Below are 19,939 nucleotides of genomic sequence, written 5' to 3'. Positions count from 1 at the left end.
AACCGGCAGTCAGGAAAAATAGCCTGCAGTACTGCACTTTAACCACTGCGCCACCAATGCTAATGGCAAGAGGTATATATCTAAGAAATGTTAACATTTGCTTTATGAACATTTCCTTGGTTTCAGTTGCAGCAGGTATAAAGTTTCTGAATATCGGAAGTCGTCTTAAAACTTCTTTTCTTTTCTAAAACTTCTTTTTTTTTGTTTCCTGCTCATTTTTATTATTTGAATCATTTTGAACTCAAATTATTTCACTTCATTCTCTCTTTTGTCCTTGTTTTTTTTAAAAAAAACAAATGGAAATCATTCGCCCACACACTCCTATACACACCAGACTACCTTTATCCATATTGCTCAGCTTTCAGTATGGCTCCAATTTTTTCATTACATCACAGGCTCCTCTCATTTTTTCTTCTACTACTTGACAATGAGAAGAAAGAGACTGGTGCGAACATTATTTACAGAACTGTACAGCTCTAATTGCATATTTGCCACAACAATCTATAATTATATGTCTCTGAAAATAGTGCAGATAAAAGTTAACATTTTCCTTGTATCACTCCTCAAATGTATCACCATGCCATCTTTGCAAAAGGAACACCAAAAAAATTAAAATAAACCTGACAAAAATATTTTGTTAGATTAATCTTTTAAGATCATAGAGATAATATCTAAGCCATTTATGGTCAATATGGTATATTCCAACTTTTTATTTCAGAATAATGAATACCTAGTAATATACCTTAATTATTTATTTTTAAAAAAGAAAAGTACTTAAGGGTATAGACTTAGAACAATCCAAATTTCAAAATCTCAATATTGACAATAAGTTGAGATCAGTAAACACCCTAAGTATATCTGGACCAAACTGTATATTGCAAAGAGGTTTAATTGAATATTTTCCCATTGTGCAATTTTAAATAATACGGTAATAACAAAAAAAGATTTGCACTTGTTCAGATGATTTAAAAACTCGGTTGTAAATAAGTTTGATCAAAAGAATTAATACTCTTATTTGGCCTTTTTTTTTTAAGTCACAAGCAATTTTAAAACAAGGATTGTCCCAGAGTGTCAGTTTGTGAAATCAAAGGGCAGAATGTATGAGCCTTTCAAAAGCAGTCAGTAGAATCTGCTTGAGTATGTTCCTTTTTCAGCGAGGCTCTCCTGCCTAACTCCTGTTGATCTCTTGTGTGACTGTCAGATATATCTGACAAATAGACAGGTTTCTCTTTTCAGATGCCTATGTTTTATATTTTATGGATTTTAGAAACTCCTGGTGTGATAACATCTCATACATAATAATTTCTGTTCCAGAAGATAATGCTAAGGATTTTTTTTTAAAAAAATAGATATTTCATGTTGTTCAAGGCTGCTCTGTATTAATATATGTAAGCTGTCACCCCACCACTAATTACCTGAATAAGATGTTGTAATGAATGGGCAAACCAACTTTTTTGTTTTCACTTTCAACCAAACAACTGTCAAACCCCACAAGAGGTGGGCAAGACCAAGAAAGCAAAAAAATGCATATATTTCAATAAGGCTCAGTTGGATTAAATACAAAATCATGGACACGACAAAAGAAATTCCCCAGCCTTGTTTAGAGTGAATAAATTAAAGTGAAGAAGACTCTGTGAATATTTTGAGATATTTTTCCCAGATTTCCAGCCACATGGGCTGAGAGGTTGTAACTAACTTGGCCATTGCTATTATTTACATTCCTTTCCTATAATCTAATATTATCAATATACAGTAGATATACCTCATGTCCAGTGGTGGGTTTCAAAAAAAATTACTACCAGTTCTGTGGCCGTGGCTTATTTGGTGGCTGTGGCTTAGGGTCAAGTCACTGGGTGGGCGTGGCTTGGTGGTCATGTGACTGAGGGCATGGTTGGTGGTCACATGATTAGCTGGCGTGGCCTGGTGGTCATGTGACTTGAGTTGGGTGTGGCCAACTCAATGTCACTCACATCAAGGGGTGCCTCGCCTGGCCCCTCCCCTCCCAGCCATTCCTTGTCACACCCAGCCTCAACCTATCTATAGTTCTGTAAAAATGTTGTTCACCTTTTTTTGACTTTATTATCTACATACTATAGATGTACTTTCAGGGACCACTGAAAGGAGGAAATGGCTCACATGCTTTGCCCAAGAGTGTGGCAACAGGCTTTTAAGGGGCTGCCAGAAAGAGGGGGGCAATGTATTTTCCAGTTTCCAGGATGGAAACTGAACAAAGAGAGAAGCAACCTAAAAGTAAGGAGAAACTTCCTGACAGTGAGAACAATTAACCAGTGGAACTGCTTGCTACCAGAAGTTCTGGGTGCTCCAACATTGGAGGTTTTTAAGAAAAGACTGGACAGCCATTTCTCTGAAATGGTATAGGCCCTCCTCTAAGTGTTATTCTGTTATTCTGATACCTTTCTCAGGACCTCTACTCAGAGTTTGGCATCCTCAGAGTTTTCCTGCCTGAGCAGGGAGTTGGACTAGAAGACCTCCGTAGTCCCTTTCAACTCTGTTAAACACATCTGTATTTATACTCTGGACTATGCACATTTAATGTATGTAAACCCTGAAAAATACCTGGGCAAAAGAAAGGCAGTAAAATCACTCTAAGTGTACGGACACTGTAAAATATTAATATATGATAACTAAGGAACAATTAAAAATAGCTGAGAGAGTTTTCTCTCTCTCCCTTCCTATTTCTTTTTCTTTCTTTCTCTCCTTTCCTCTTTCTTTCTTGCTCTTTCTTTTTCTTTCTCTCGCTTCCTCTTTCTCTCTTCCTATTTCTCTTTTCTTTCTTTCTTTCTTTCTTTCTTTCTTTCTTTCTTTCTTTCTTTCTTTCTTTCTTTCTTTCTTTCTTTCTTTCTTTCTTTCTTTTTCTTCCTCTTTCTTTCTTTCTTCCTCTTTCTTTCTAGCTCTCCCTTCCTTCCTTCCTTCCTTCCTTCCTTCCTTCCTTCCTTCCTTCCTTCCTTCCTTCCTTCCTTCCTTCCTCCCTCTCTCTCTCTCTCTCTCTCTCTCACACACACACACACACACACACACACCTACTCTGACTGGGATGGCACGAGAAGGCAGAAAGCAAGCGGTGGGGCAGCGGCTGGAGTATGCTGCTTTGTTTATTTCATTTCCCAGGTGGAAAGTGAGTGGCTATGATGGCAGTAATATTCTGAGAGGGTGGGGTGGACAGATGTACTGGGGCTCCTACCCATGCGCACCTTCGCCACCCCCTCCACCTCAGCACAGTAGAAATGTCCCTCAAGGGCTGCATGCCCACCCACTGGCCAGGCTGAATTAATTGGATAAAATCAGAGAAAGCTCCACTCAAAACTCACCTGTATGTATTTGTGCATGAACCAGGAAGCTTGTTTCCCGTCATTAACTGATTCTACTGTAGTGTTGGTCAGCCCACTGATGTCACCACCTGCAAAAACTCCTGGTTCACTTGTCCTCATGGTCTCCTCATCAACTTCAGGGAGACCCCAACGGTTAAACTTGAGAGGATGCAGAGCTTCTTTTACTGTAATGAAAGGAAAGACGAAGAAAGAATTATTTTTAAAAAAACAACCAAACCTTGATGCATTTTATCAGGGACTGGTAGGATTGCAACACAATATCCAGGCTTTAAGTCGGGGACTTAGTTTAGAGCATGGGTGTCAAACTCGTGGCCTACGGGCCAGATGCATCTCGTGCTGGCCCCGCCCCTGTCCAGTTTAGCAAAGGGGGAAAAAGTCCCAATACGTTACGTGACGCTGCCATAATGATGCGAGTTTGACACCCCTGGTTTAGAGAGTTCCCGTAGATTGTATGGTTACATTTCACATCTTTCCTTTCACATAAGGAAACAAAGATATGCAATAACATTCATTCCCATTGTTCTTCTATGAAATGTGCGGACTATCCCACTCTTTTATAATTCCTAGAAGTTGGTCTCCTATCTATTCCAATCAAAGGCAAGGGTGTTCCTTTAGAGATACTGCTCAAGTTTAGAATTGGCTTCATAAGTTTCTCATAACTGCTGCCATCTGCTTCGCTAGAATCAGTCTTGACTGACCGGGTCAAACTGGAAAAACAACAACACAAGATACCCTGGAATTTGAATTATAAAGAACAACATTGCTCCTAAAGAAGGCTTTGAAGCGGCGAATGAGAGAGGGAAGGGAAAGGATTCGGGGGTTTTTCTTTTCTTCCCTATATTGACAACTAAGAGATTTAAGCAAGAAACCTGCAAAAATCCACTTTGACATTAACAGGTATTTAAGCTGAAAATAAAATGTCAAAGGAATAATAAAGATTTCTGGATTTTCAAAAACTTTTAAAAGAAGGAAAAAAACAAAGGGGTAGGATTTGGAAAAATGGAGGAGAATACCTGGAAGTGAAAGGAATTAACAGTGAAACTTTAACAAGATTCCTAAAAGATATATTTTAACTGAAACTTTGTAACAAGATAAGAGAACCCCAGGAAGGGAAAGTGGAAAAAAGAAGCAAGAAGAAACAGCTTTGGATTATTTGGATTACTTGGTGATTTTTGGATTTTTGGCTATTTGATTTAAAGGACTGAAATCAACCGGGTGGTTGTTTAAAAGTTTTTAAAATGGTATCACTCTTGGAAGAATTGAGAATGGAACTTAAAAAATAGAAAGAAGATGCACAAGAAGGAAGAGGTTCTTTTGGCTTTGAATTTCAATTTTTAAAAATGGAGATCCTGAACTATGAGAAACAACAAGAAATGCCTGTAGTACAAGAAGGGTGGGACAAAGAAGAAGCCATCTTCAATGACCAAGTATTTCTATGTGGGGAAAAGAAAGGAAAGGGGGGAAAGAGAGTGAAAAATTTAAGATATGAAAAAACAACTCAAAAAAAGAATAGTTTGAAAAGTAATTACAACATTAGGAAGAAACAGAAGAGAGGATTACAGAAGAGAGAATCAGAATTAGAGAGGGGGGGTCAAAAAGGGAAGGGAGAAGAAGAGGGGAAGAGGGGAAGGAAAAGAAATTATAAAGGACAGGACATAGAGGAACCGGGAAAACATACAAGACACAGAGATAATGGGTGAAAACTTAATTGAAAGGGGGATTCTGCAAGGGTACAAATGATAGTATTGTTATATTAGAAATAGAAAAGAACTTTGAAAATATGAAACAAGTGTGATTAAAATGATAGATAAAATACTCATTGTAATGGAATGGAATGTTTAATAAATAAATGAAATGAAGAGATTGAGAGAATGAAATTAGGAAAGGAGCGGAACATTTTAATTATTATAAATGTGTTATAAAAATTTAAGTTAAGAGGAATATGAAAGAAAGATGAAAAAATTATGGAAATATTATAAGTGTTCCTAGAAGTATGATAACCTATTGAAAAGTTAAGATATCAAAGATTATAATTAATATTAATGATAGAGCTGAATTGGAATAGAATAAGTATTTTATTTATATATATATATATATATATATATATATATATATATATATATATATATATATATATATATATATATATATATTTTCTGAGGTTCTCGTGGGTATTTGTATGTGGATCTTTGGTTGTTCGGTTTTCTCCCGCGTAAGATTCGAGTATCTAGGCAACGTTTGATGAAATCTCATTCATCATCTTCAGGCTTCTGTCTCCGGCTCTGTGCTTCTCAGAGTAAAGATTACTCTGAGAAGCACAGAGCCGGAGACAGAAGCCTGAAGATGATGAATGAGATTTCATCAAACGTTTAGATACTTCTGACTACGTGAGAAACAACAACCAAAGATCCATATATATATATATATATATATATATATATATATATATATATATATATATATATATGGATCTTTGGTTGTTCGGGTTTTCTCCCGCATAAGATTCGAATACTAATACTAACCCGAGCACAACCAAGCCCCACCTGAACAGAACACGCCTCAGCCAATCAGAACACAGCCAACCCCCAACCAATCAGAACACAGCCAAACCCCTACCAATGAGAACACACCCCACCCAATCAGAACACAGCCAAGCCCCCACCCAATCAAGTCACACCCCCACTAGCAGTTAAAAGGAAAAGCAGCTGCAATCTCACATCACTCTGAGAAGCACAGAGCCGAAGAAAGAAACCTGAAGATGATGAATGAGACTTCATCGAAACGTTGCCTAGATACTTGAATCTTACGCGGGAGAAAACCCGAACAACCAAAGATCCACATACAAATACCCGCGAGAACCTCAGAAGATCTTTGGTTGTTCGGGTTTTCTCCCGCGTAAGATTGGCAGTATCTAGGCAACGTTTTGATGAAGTCTCATTCATCATCTTCAGGCTTCTTTCTTCGGCTCTGTGCTTCTCAGAGTGATGTGAGATTGCAGCTGCTTCTTCCTTTTAACTGCTAGTGGGGTGTGACTTGATTGGGTGGGGGCTTGGCTGTGTTCTGATTGGGTGGGGGTGTGTTCTCATTGGTAGGGGTTTGGCTGTGTTTCTGATTGGTTGGGGGTTGGCTGTGTTCTGATTGGCTGGAGGCGTGTTCTGTTCAGGGTGGGGGCTTGGTTGTGCTCAGGTTAGTCTTAGTTGCTGGGGGATTTGAGTTGGTGAGCTGTGATCTTGCTGTTTGGCTTCGAGTTCGTGGTCGTGCTGCATCTTCATAGTGGGTGTCGGTTTGCTTCATGTATGGCTCGGAGGGGTTTGAAGTGGGTAGTGATGCAGCTGCAATGCGGCTTCTGGTCCGTGGTCGTGTCTCATCTTCTGAGTGGGTGTGAGTCTGTTTTCTACATGGAAGTGTGGTGGTGGCATCTTGTGTGTCTCTCATGGGTGTGGGTCTGGTGTCATTCTTCATGTTAGGTACTCGTCTGTTCATGAGGACGGGTTTCCAAATGGCTGGAAGGCGGGAGGTGTCATCTCGTTTATTCATGCTGTGTGGGCGTTTTTCTATTTCTATGGCTTCTCTGATTATTCTGCTGTTGAAGTGTTCGGTTTTGGCGATAGTTCTGGTATTTTTAAAGTCAATCTCATGTCCTGTGGCTTTGAGGTGTTGGACCAGGGAAGAGGTCGGTTCTTCTTTTTTAAACGAATAACCAAAGATCCATATATATATATATATATATATATATATATATATATATATATATATATATATATATATATATATATATATATATCTTACGCGGAGAAAACCCGAACAACCAAAGATCCATATATATATATATATGGATCTTTGGTTGTGAAGTTTCTCCAGCGTAAGATCAGTATCTAGGCAACGTTTCGATGAAGTCTCATTCATCATCTTCAGGCTTCTGTCTCCGGCTCTGTGCTTCTCAGAGTGTGCCTGAAGATGATGAATGAGACTTCATCGAAACGTTGCCTAGATACTTCGAATCTTACGCGGGAGAAAACCCGAACAACCAAAGATCCACATACAAATACCTGCGAGAACCTCAGAAAACACACACACACACACACACACACACACACACACACATATATATATATTCTCTTTAAGAACTTAGTGTGTATTTTAAGAATGTACCAAGCAGAATTCAACTGGAAGTTATGTCTTATATTGAATGTTATAATTGTAAAGGCATAAACTGAAGTTTAAATAAGAGCTGAATGAATAAAAGTTAAAAGATACAAAGGTGTCATACTCCAATCAGTAACTACAGGGAAAAAATTTGTTTAATGAGAAAAGAAAATATGAAATTGAAACAGGACAGAAAAAAGTATAAATATGATGACTAGAAAGGTATTGAAACATACACACACACACACACACACACACACACACACATATACACATACATCATACATACATACATACATACACACACACACACACACACACACACACACACATATATATTTGTTTTCTTAAGTTTTCGCGGGTACTTACATGTATGGCATTTGGCTTTGCTCGGGTATTTTCCCACGTCATAGTAGCTGTGCTTTTAAAGTTGTAGCGACGTTTCAGCAGAATCTCATCTGCCATCATCAGGCTTCTGTCGAAACTACAATGACGTGGGAAAATACCCGAACAAAGCTGAATGCCATACCTGTAAGTACCCGTGAAAACTTAAGAAAAAATATATCTATATCTATATCTATATCTATATCTATATATGAATTTAGAAAGGAATGAGATAATTAAAAGTAAGATTGAGAAAACTAAGGGAAGGGAAAAATTATTGAGAAAATGTTAAAATTGTAATAAGATATGGAATAGAACACAAAGATGAATATGAAATTGAATTTGTGTCTGTATGGAGAAGTGATAACCCGGGACCATGCTATTCTCAAAAAAAAAAAAAAAAGAAAGAAATTTTTTTATTAAAAAAAAAAAAGTTCTGTCAGCTTCCTGCCTTCAGAGCAGCTATTAAAACTGCCACTTCTCACTGTCTTCCAGAGGAATATACCTAGCCGGGGAGGGGAGATGCAGCTCCCCTCAACCCAGCTGGCAGTCTCCCCCTCTTCACCCACCCCTCCAAGGTGGGTTAGATGAATCCGGTCCTGAAGGGAGCCCTCCAACAGGGCAAGCACCGTTCAAAGCTGCACACGATCATGGTCTCTGGTCCGTCTATGACAGAAACACTACTGGAATATAAAGTATTTATAATGAGAGTATGTTTGATGATTAAAAGTAGGGGAATGGAAATTTATTAAACTACATAGGTAAACTTTGGCTAAGTGGAAATAAAGAAAAAACATGATTAGGGATTGTATTGGAATATGAAGTATTTATAATGAGAGTATTTTATTATGATTAAAAGTAGGGGAATGAAAAATTATTAAATTGCATGGGTAGGTTTTGGTTAAGTGGAAATAAAGAAGGGGAAAAAATGAAAAATATGGAATGATTATAGGAATATCTTTGGAATAAATATAAGATATAATGTAGATTGGAGGGATATACCATTTGGATCCTAAATAGAGTAGTCTCATTTTATTTTTACTTTTTTTTCAATTGTTTATTATATATTGGTCTAGAGAAAATTAAGGATGATAATGATATATAAAGTAAAATAAAATAGGTGGTAAGCTGAAAATGGAAATAACAGGGGATAAAGAATTGAAAATATTTGTGTGCATGAAATGACATAGATATTGAACTAATTTAATGAATTGATTTAATGAATTGAAATATGAAATGGAAATTTATCTAAAGATTGGTGGATGATTTGAGGTGATGTTAAATATGATAGATGGAAATGTAGCTATGATTATATATAAATGTTGTAATCTGGAACCACGTTGCTCATGTGAAGAGATGTGTAAAAATAAAAATAAAAAACTTTTAATAAAAAAATCTATATTTCCTGGGGGTTGATATTCACTGTTTCCATACTTAAGAATCGAAAGAAGATCTAAGTCTTCCAATGAGGCTTTCTCAATATTAAAACATTTAGGTTAATGTTGAAGTAAGGTAAGTGAAATATGGCAGCTGAAGTTTGAGGGAAGCTGTGTGTACCCAGCTGTGCACCTGATGCTTTCAGGGAAAAGAAAATGACTTAGTTTGACTTACTGCACTTCACATTTAAATTTCCTGAATTTGAAAACCCTCCATCTGGCTTGGATTAAGCGGTCTCATACACATATGGATGAAAATGTAGATACAATATGGTCTGTGTTTGCTTTCAAAACATTAACTATGCAAAATTAGTAATTGGATGCTAGCTCTCCTTCTCACTCCCCACTCCCAATTTTAGATAGTCCAGTAGAAAATATGGGCAATGTACAAGCATGAGGTAAATGCTAATTTTTTGTTTTCTTTGCCCAGTACTAGTATGTTCCTGCTATAAGTTGTAGCAAAAAGGAAGTTGCCATAGCAATCAATCAAGCATTATGTAGGCTTTAGCTTAGTTTTCATAAACAGCAGATGAGGTGCTAAAAACTGTCTCTGGACTATACCATGTAAAGCTGTAGGTAAAGGAATGGTATAATAAAATGCTATTCTGTACATTTGTCTTTTTTTAAAGAAAAAAACCTGCATTAATTAGCAACTTAGGAAACAGAAAGTAGGTCAAGAAATAATACATCTTCCTGAGATGCTAACTTCCTAAAAAAAAATATTTGTGCATGCTTTCAAGTTAGTGTTGACTCTGGAAACTGCCTGGACAAATCCCTACCATTTTCTTGGCAAGATTTCAGAAGTAGTTGGCCATTCTTCCAAGGGCAAAGAGAGAGGGACTCATACCTAAGGCAGGAGTACAATTCACGATCTCCTGGTTCCTAGCCCAGTGCCTTAGTCATTACACCAAATTTATTTATGTACTTATTTATTTTGTAAAGCTACTAAACTTATATTGTGACTCTGGGTAGAGGACATTATCAAACAGTCTAATCCAAACAATACAAACCAATTAAAATTAATTAATTAATTAATCTATTTATTTATTTATTTTGTCAAGCAATTATAAGATAACAGGTATAAGTTCATAACATAGTTATGAATATATGAAATGGATACATATAAGAAAAATATAAAATAAACAAAAGGACAGAGACGGTAGGTACGTTGGTGCGCTTGTGCATGCCCCCTACAGACCTCTTAGGAAAGGGGTGAGGTCAATAGTAGACAGTCTAAGGTTAAAGTTTTTGGGGTTTGCGGAAGAAACCGCAGAGTCAAGTAGAGTATTCCAGACATTGACTACTCTGTTGCTGAAGTCATATTTCCTGCAATCAAGTTTGGTGCGGTTTACCTTGAGTTTGTATCTATTGTGTGCTCTTGTATTGTTATGGTTGAAGCTGAAGTATTCATTGACAGGTAGGACATTGCAATGTATAATTTTATATACTACACTTAGATCGGATCGAAGGCAGCATAGTTTTAGGTTTTCTAGGTCTAGAATTTCAAGTCTGGTGGCATAAGCTATTCTGCAACAAGTAGAGTAGTGGAGAACTCTTCTTGTGAAATATTTCTGGACTTTCTCAACTGTGTTAATATCAGATACATAATGCGGGTTCCAGACTGATGAGTATTGGTCTAGCAAATATTTTGTATGCTCTAGTTAGTAGTGTGATATTACCAGAGAAAAAGCTACGTAGGATTAGGTTAACAACTCTTAATGCCTTTTTGGCTATGTAGTTACAGTGGGCTTTAGCACTTAGATCATTAGAGATGAGCACTCCAAGGTCCTTGACAGAGTTTGGATAAGCAACAAGGTCTTGACTATTCAGCTTGTATTTTATTTTCTGATTTTTTTTTGCCAATATGTAAGACAGAGCATTTATTTGTTGAGATTTGAAGTGGCCATTTGTTTGACCATTCTGATACAGAGTCAAGATCTTTATGAAGGGTAGCAGTATTGTCTGTGATGTTGAATAGGTTTACATCATTAGCGAAGAGAACGCAGTTGCTATTGATATGATCGCAGAGGTCATTTATGTAGAGTATGAAGAGAGTTGGTCCTAGAACACTGCCCTGGGGCACTGTTGACAGGTACACAATTTGATGCTCCCAATTTTTACCATTTGTTGTCTGTTTGAGAGGAATGCTTCTATACAGTTATGCAGGTGTCCAGATATACCATAAGATTTTAGTTTTAGGAGTAGTTTGTCGTGTACTACTGAATCAAAGGCTCTACTATGTAGATTACGTCTATTGCTTTGCCCTGATTGAGTTCTGTAGTCCATATGTTTTTGCGGTGTAAAAGTTGCAGATTTCAGTATAGTTTTTTTCTGAAACCAAATTGTTTATTAGAGAGTAGGTTGTTTGTCTCTAAGTGGAGGATAATGGGTTGGTTATTAAGCAGCAAATAAAGCAAATAAAAAATAGACCAAAATAAATTAAAAGATTAAAAAAACAGAACAATGGGGAAAAAACTATGTAGAGTGCATTCCAGTTAACCATTATGTAACCACCTAACAGGCTCAACTCTTTTAAGGGATTCCCAAACCAGCTGACAAAACCAAGTTTTAAGAGCCTTCCAGAAGGCCAAGAAAAGTTGCTTGTTTTTCCTTTTTAGGATCTGCTGACATTGGAAATATGAATCGCCTGGTAATCCTGGATCTCATTCCTCTTTTTCTCTCTCTGTTGTGCCATTTTTAAAAATTGGGATTATTTGAACTATTCAAGAGCAAGTTGATCCCATCTCATTCTTATTGTAACTTTGTGTATGGAATCATCCTTATTTTTAAGTAATCTACAATAGTCAGATATTAGTTTCAAACCTCCTTCTGCCAAGACATGGTGATTTGGGGCCAGTCACTCTCTCAGCCCAATCCACCCCACAGGGTTGTTGTTGTGGGCAAAATAAGAGGAGAAAGGAGTATCATGTGTATTTGCCACTTTGAGTTATTTGTAAAAATAATAAAGGCAGAAAATCAATAGATAAATAGAGCGACAGACAGACATTCCCTCAGTAGTTTGGATCAGCTAGTCCCTCAAACTACCTCACATGAAAGCTCTGGGAGTAGAAGGTGTGTGTGATCCCTCAAATTCTGCCCTTTAAAACTAGCAAAAGAGTCGACAAATGTATTAAATAATACATGGTTGTAGTAAAAGAAAAAGAAGAAGTGAGTTATAAATATCAAGGCGTAGTTGACGGGGCATTTTTCCTCTCATCTTTTTATGACAAGAATCATTTTAATCTCAGATTATAACTCACCTCTGCCATAAAAGGTTATACATTAATAATCTGAGATTTGGATAGGATTGAGTTTTCAAATAGCTCCTTTGGGCAACTCTTCAATATAGTATATTTTATGACAGGACTGTGTTACCATATCTTGAAGAATTACCAAGGACTGGTACCAAGAACTGTGTTGCCTTATCTTGAAGAAAAAAAAATGGTGTCCAGTTTTATTGTTTTTGCTAGTTCCAAAAGATCTCTTTCTCTCTCTCTCATTTCTTGGGACATACCACAGACAGATGTAGATTGCTAAGGACAATTAAACTGATATAGCTGTGCTATCATATACATGAAAAGAAACCTGCTAGCATTTTTCTCAGTTGTCACCGAGAACAGTGTCAAATCTGTGCTCCGTTTTTGCACAAAAGGAGCCCACACAGCTGGATTTTGTCTTGGGAAACCTTCCTTAATCTGAAAGCCCTCATTATGGAAAGGAACTGGATTTTTCTTACAAGATTAGAGATTCCCAATGGGCTGAAGGATATAGACAGATGAAAAGAAATGGAGGAGAGAGTAACAATAGGGGAAGCCCTTCTCCCCACAGTGATCCCACTGCAAACAGCCATTTCTCTCTTGCAATTTGAACTTTTAAGTATGATAATCTGCTAGCATATTGCTGACCCAGAAGGTTTTTTTTTTCCTATAGTAATTCTAAAGCAGAAAAATCTTCTGTGAATTTTAAGCAGTTAGACCGAAGACCGTCAATCTTGTGACAGAGGAAGCAAAACAATTTAATTTGGACGAGAGTATCAGTGAAACAAATGTAGAAAATATCAAAGGAAAAAAAAATGGGTCATGGGCCAATGAAATAAAAAGGATTTTGGGAAGATGAAACTGACAGCTAATTTGATCGAAAATAACCCACATTGCTTGCCCTAATTCTGACCCTGGTATCTAGTGACATTGTATCAGAAGAGCAGGGAGCCAAGAAAGGCCATAAAATGAGGGTTATTAGAATCACAAATTCCTTAGATAGGCAGATTTGAAAAAAAGAGACAGAAAAGTTTTCACAAACATTGCAGTTATTCCAGATACTAGGAGTTTATTTTCCCAATATAAACCTAATGTGAGAAAACACAGACTCATTCAAATGTAGGACACAAGAATATTTCATGACATGCAGCGGAAGATGGTGCTATCTGAGGCCATCTATTAATAAACTAGCAAGTATTAAAGCCGGAAGAACTTATAAGAAGAATTCCTGTTAAAGGCAGAAGATCTATCTGAAATAGAGAGCTTAGTTAGTTCTTTCTTGCATACGGTTCGGATACATCTGTTAAGAAAATATTTTGCCAACCTTGCTATGGAAATCAGTTAGCTGTGGAGAGAAGGGAAGGCTGTGCCACGTAAACTAAATTTGCACACTTCTGATGCAATTTTTTTTCCTGTTTTAATCTGTAATAGAATTTTTAAGTAAAAAAAGGGAAACACAATTTTTACCTCAGAGAATGGCTAAAGGATAAATACTTTAATGGGTAGTAATAAGCATAAAGAAAATTACTACTGGTCTTAATTTGATGGTTTCATAAAAAAAGCTCTCTTACGTATGTATGTGTGGCTGATGCTTATACTAATAAGGTAACTAAAACAAACAAAAGGATGGATTTTTATTATAGAGATTTGTCAAGAGATTTGGGGAGGACTTCGTCCTATAGGTGGGTTGGGCTAGGTACCTGGGGTGGGAACTTGAAAAAACATTTTTTAAAAAACTAAAATATACTTGTTTTTAGGTGTCATAATATAGTTTTGGTGTGTTTCCCGTATAAAATTAGTGAGAACAAATTTCTGACAATTTTCAGCAATCATAGAAGGATCTCCAAGAAGACAGAGAATCTGGGTGCTTATACATAGCTCTGAAATTATTAGCTATCCTCCTCAAGCTATAACAGTTCATCTTTCTGATACCAGCGTAATAATGTAAAATAAAATATTAGATAAGCTAGAGCTCTGTTCAAACATACAGTTGAATATATTGAAAAAGACTGGTTGGGTGCAACGGAAAGGCAAATGAAGAACAGATTGGATATTAGATGTTCACATAGGCACTATCTCAAATTGCAGTGGAAGGAAATAATAATTAGGCTCTATATCTCATTTTTGATACAGCATAAAAACCACTATTATGACAAATTAATATGAATACAATATAGGGTTGCTAATATTAATAATGACAAGCTATATTTTTTAAAAAAAATCTGAATGATGATTTAGAGAAACTACCAAGAAAATAAATTATTTGACACCTAATTTTAAAACTGGAAATATTTTCATGATCATAAGTGATTAGTTTCCTTTAAAGTCCCAGGGCATTTAACATTCTAAAAATGTAAACTAAATTAAACTAAAAACAGGTTATACATTTTGTATATTAGTAAATGTAAAATGTATTAATTTAGTAGAATTACCTGAAAGTTACAAAAATTAGCTTTGCTTTCTCCTAAATCTAGAACTGATGATTTAATTCAATAGCTCTAAGGTCACTTGGTCTACCTGTAATAAAGCCATCTTCATCTACAATTTAATCATGGATGAAAAGAAAGATGTGGGATACATTATCAAAATATGGCTCATCAGATGCAACATATCAGCCAGATTTATGGTACAGCATTGGCCTTAACAAAAATGTAATGGGAGATTAGTAGTATTTCTAATGACCACAATAAGGTCTGTTCTGCAGATGGATTGATGTGTGTGCAGGCAGATGAACTAGGGATACTGTTCTTACATCATTTTCTTAGTTGCATAGCAGCAATCCGGCTTGGAATCAAATTCTTGATTCTGCATAGGATAGAAGCTATCTTTTTGGCCTTCTCAGTGCCCTATGGTGAGACGTATTGATCCTACTAGATCTCTTTGGAAGATTTTAATATCATCAAATATAGTATCTTTCTGAACCATCTGCAATGGTTAGGAACGATTGGAACTTACAAAGATCTGGGTGGAAAAGAACATATAAATAAAATAGAACAGCTGCTAATGTAGAAACCTGGGACAAGTCCAACAATAGCTTTGAATGGGGTTGTGCTCCTCCACAAACATCGGATTATTTTGGATTTACCAGTCCTGCTAAAACAGGATACTATGGCTAGAATGGAGATTGCTCAGCTTTGACTGGTGCACTAATCACTGCTATTTCAAGAACAGGAACTAATTATTTCTCAAATTACTATAATACATTCAATATGGGAGTGTGAAACAGCAGATCAATGTACCTACTGTATGATGGGTACATGTATGATTGTTTCTGTCATTTTATTATTTCATTTGTTATTAATATTATATTACTGGAGGCTTTATTGGATATTGCTTTTGTAAACTGCTTAAATTTTTTAAACTGAAGTGGAATAAAAAGCACTTGTGATAAATAAATGGTTTGTAAATGGATTTCTTGGATCTTGAAAGGGTACTTCATTCTGGTCTGATGAATGTAGCTCAGGGTTGGCAGAAAAAAAAGAGTTTAATCAAATTATAATTTATTAACTTTTTTTCCAAACTGTGCCTTTTTCAAAGGAAATTACATACATGGGACTTCTCCATTTTAGCCAAACAATACTATGAGAAAAACTTGGCTTTATGACTATACCAATGACATGACCAATGTATTACTTGATTAAATAGTCAGAGTTAAGAGTACAAAAAAATATATCACTGAGATTTGTATTAAACTCTTTATTCAGCCAGAGGTTTATTCAGTAGTGATCTTGGCCATGTTATCATTTTTGTCTCCAAATCTATTTCACAGAACCCTTACAGCTCTTAGTCTTCTTCTAGGTTTTGAAAACTTGAGATAAAATCTTGGGTTGGCATAATTATATTTTCTCCTATTGCTGAGAGACCAATAAACTGCTCTTCCTAAGAAATAAATACTGTGAATTCAAAGTAAACATAATTACTATTATTTCTCTCCATGTCACAGATAAAAGAAATATTCTGAGTGTTATGGAGTAAACAGAATATTTTGGAAATTAGCACAAACATCTTTACAACTAATTAATCTATTGACCATAATTATGCATGCATGGATTTTCTTTTAATTTATTAGTGGATATTAAACTGAATTAGGACTTTGGATCCAACTTTTATAATTATGTGATTATTTTTATATATTCCATTATATTTCCACATTAGCAGGATATTCTATAGGAATGTCATAAGAGATCTAATGATCTCTTACATCCCATCCTATATTGATTAATTCTACAGAAATCCCAACAATTTTGACAGGTTTCAAGTATTCTATGAAGACAGTGGTTACAGAATATGCAAAAGTCATTCAAAATGGACAACAGCATATAAATGTTACTAAGTGATGTGATATCAAGAGAGAAGCCCAAACTGTTTTGTACATTACATTATAGTTCAAACTGCTGTATTCATTGAGTAAATAGACATAAATGGAAAAATATCAACCAATTATAGGCCACTTGGGGAGGGGGTAAACTCCAGTAATATTAAGATATATTGGTAAGCCACAAAATATTTTAATTAGCAAAACAAATCAAATGGAAAAGATTCCTCAAATAAAGCTTTAAAAGTGATACAGTGTGTGCTTGACTGCCACGACTAATTATGTATCCATGTAATGTGTGTTCAATTTGGGCTTATTTAAATAGCAGAAATGCTCATTAGCTTCAGTGTATCTGTGAAGCCTCAGTAAACAGTTTAATGGTATTTTATGTTTAACCAATTTCATAAGTTCCTGTAATTTTGGTGTTTGCAGCTCATTAATGTTATTTTTGATATGTATCTTATAGCCTTCTTTCCCTGAAAGCTGGCAACGTACTTTTGACTGCACTTAGAAAAAAATAGTGATTTTTATCTTAAACCTTTGCTTGAAAATGACAATGATGACAACAAAATAGTAGGAATAGCATTATCAACAAGAATTCCACAAACTGACTCAATTTATTTCCTTTCCTTTAAAGACATAAAGTAAGTTTGGGGAAGGGGGAAGCTAGAACTCTAAATTGTTCTGGTTTCTCTTTATTAGGGAATTAATAATATGAAAAGGCATACTTAAGAGCCTTTCTAATCATATTGGATACAATTTTCATCATTTTGGTATATTATAGAGCAAAGACAAGTTCATCAAAACCATCTTCTCAAAAATTGTGGTGAAAATACTGTCTACTGTCCTGGGCTCTCTGGGAGAGGAAATTTCATTTTTATTCCAAAGATGAAGTTTACTGATACATGATAAACCAAGGGGACCATAAAAGGCATATCTAGAATGATTACCATCATGGATAACAACAGTTCAACCAAGAAACTGACCACCATCCCTAAGCCACTTGGTTCTACCCCAAATCTTGTTTTCAGCCTGGTAGTCCTCACATATGACCTTCTCTGGAGGATGGACAGAAGCAATGGGTTCTGTTTTTTTTTTTTTCTTGTTTGACTCACAAGCTCCTAGTATCATGGTATTTTCCAGAAATATTTCTGTGAGATCAGTTGTAATGCTGCTAGTGGAGAAAATCTAAGAAAATGCAATGCTTCTGTCTACGGCTAGACAATGGTTTCTGACTGTGCCTTGGCATCCTGGGACTCTGATGCAGAGTGATGCAAAATACTATATTGTTTCAAATCCAATGTAACACTGAAGGAAGCCATGGAGAAGATCCTGAGAAAGCCATCCAAAAACCATTGAGATTATAACATGTGTAAAACCATTGTTGCGGTATGAATAGGATTGTTTTGCTGGTCATTTTCCTTCTTTCAATTTTTTAATTAAACGTTTTATTTTTATATTGTTTTAATGTATGTTCGGTATTTTAATTCTGGATGAAAACAACTTCAGATTAATACAGGAAGAGGAGAGGAGGAGCAGGGAGGAGGAGGAGGAGGAAGAAGAAGGGAGGAGGAGGAGGAGGAGGAGGAGGAGGAGGAGAAGAAGAAGAAGAAGAAGAAGAAGAAGAAGAAGAAGAAGAAGAAGAAGAAGAAGAAGAAGAAGAAGAAGAAGAAGAAGAAGAAGAAGAAGAAGAAGAAGAAGAAGAAGAAGAAGAAGAAGAAGAAGAAGAAGAAGGGAATTCATTCAAAGGTAATTATTCAGAAACGAGTGATATTTATGGTTACTTAGCATTCGGTGAACAGGAACTAGTGTTTAGGATCTCTGGAGGCCAGAGCAAAAAAGCTTACAATTGAGAGCAGCTCATCACCTGTTTATTAGAGAGGCATGGATTGCTCACCATCTGTTCATTAATGTCAACGTAACTTCCAGGACTCAATATAACTGGGTTTTTTTTTTCTATTCCTAAGCATATCATGGTGATTGACCTACATAGGTTTTCTTTTTAATACTTCTCCTAAAGGACAGGATATTTTCCTGAAAGGAACACAATTCTGATTGTAAAATGAACCCTCATTTCTGTTTTAGTTTAAATATACATTTTTCTTGCAAAAAAGAGGAATGGTAGCTGGATTTTTTTTTTTTTCCTGTTATATTGTTTTGCCACGTTCTGCCTCTGGGAACGAAAAGTTAAATCCACTCCCAGCAATATTCATACTGATGGAACTACATTACATTTATCATTCTTCCCAGTATATGTATGTATGTATGTATGTATGTATGTATGTATGTATGTATGTATGCATTTATCCTAAAAACACTCATCCGTTATTTGATTCTTACATTATCAGCTACAGGACTGTAATACTCAACTGCGGTTGATCTTTGTTGCTTTATGATGGCTTAATTAGCAGAATAACATATTGTTTCTCTACTCAAATAATGTTGCAATCATTAGGGTCCTTCTCATCTAAATAAAGTCCAGGTTATTTATATTGGCTTCCTTATTTATGAATGATGTGGCCCCTTATAAAAGACTAAACACTTCTGTATCCCAAATACAATGTGGAAGATAGATATTTTTTTTTATCATAAGTAAAGTGGAAATAAAATACACTATTCTGTCTCAGGTCTGGTACAAACTGAAGATTTATCAATGGTTTCTTAGCAGGAACATATGTGGTATCAACTCCTAGTAAAACCTGGCAAGTAATGATAAGCTAGAATTCCGAGCATATCTATTCACAAGGGAGAAAAACTCATTCTTCTACCACTATTTGGAACAGGAAAAATAATTACAGAACAATCACACTGTGCTTCAAAGCAACTGTCTAACATAATTCTCACCAATGTGATCCAGGTTTTGAAAAACAGTCATTTTAAGTAAGTCCTTTCAGTTCCATCATCCTTTAAAAGTAACATCAGTGATAATTATGCACATTTTGTCATTTCTAATGAGAGTTTATCATAAAAGTTATTGCCTGTGATACATGTTTTCTGTATCATCCTGCTTCCTATTTTAAAGGAAGAAAAGCAAAGAAACATAACATTTAG

At 35.8% G+C, this 19,939-nt stretch overlaps 1 protein-coding gene across 4 annotated transcripts in view; it reads right to left on the bottom strand.

Annotated features, from left to right (window-relative positions):
• Nucleotides 1–19,939, bottom strand: part of DPYD (dihydropyrimidine dehydrogenase) — a 641,531-nt gene that overhangs the window by 298,097 nt on the left and 323,495 nt on the right. For all 4 annotated transcript variants that reach the window (XM_087930179.1, XM_087930180.1, XM_087930177.1 and 1 more), the window contains one exon: nt 3,330–3,514. In XM_087930179.1, coding sequence (XP_087786305.1) covers nt 3,330–3,514 — 185 coding nt within the window. The remainder of the gene's footprint in view (nt 1–3,329; nt 3,515–19,939) is intronic.

This window comes from Pseudonaja textilis, chromosome 3 (assembly GCF_049901715.1).
Source record: "Pseudonaja textilis isolate UNSWEBS1 chromosome 3, rPseTex1.2, whole genome shotgun sequence".
In the NCBI taxonomy this organism is placed as follows: Eukaryota; Metazoa; Chordata; class Lepidosauria; order Squamata; family Elapidae; genus Pseudonaja; species Pseudonaja textilis.
Note: the sequence above shows the minus strand (reverse complement) of the source record. Positions and strands in the feature narration are given on the sequence as shown.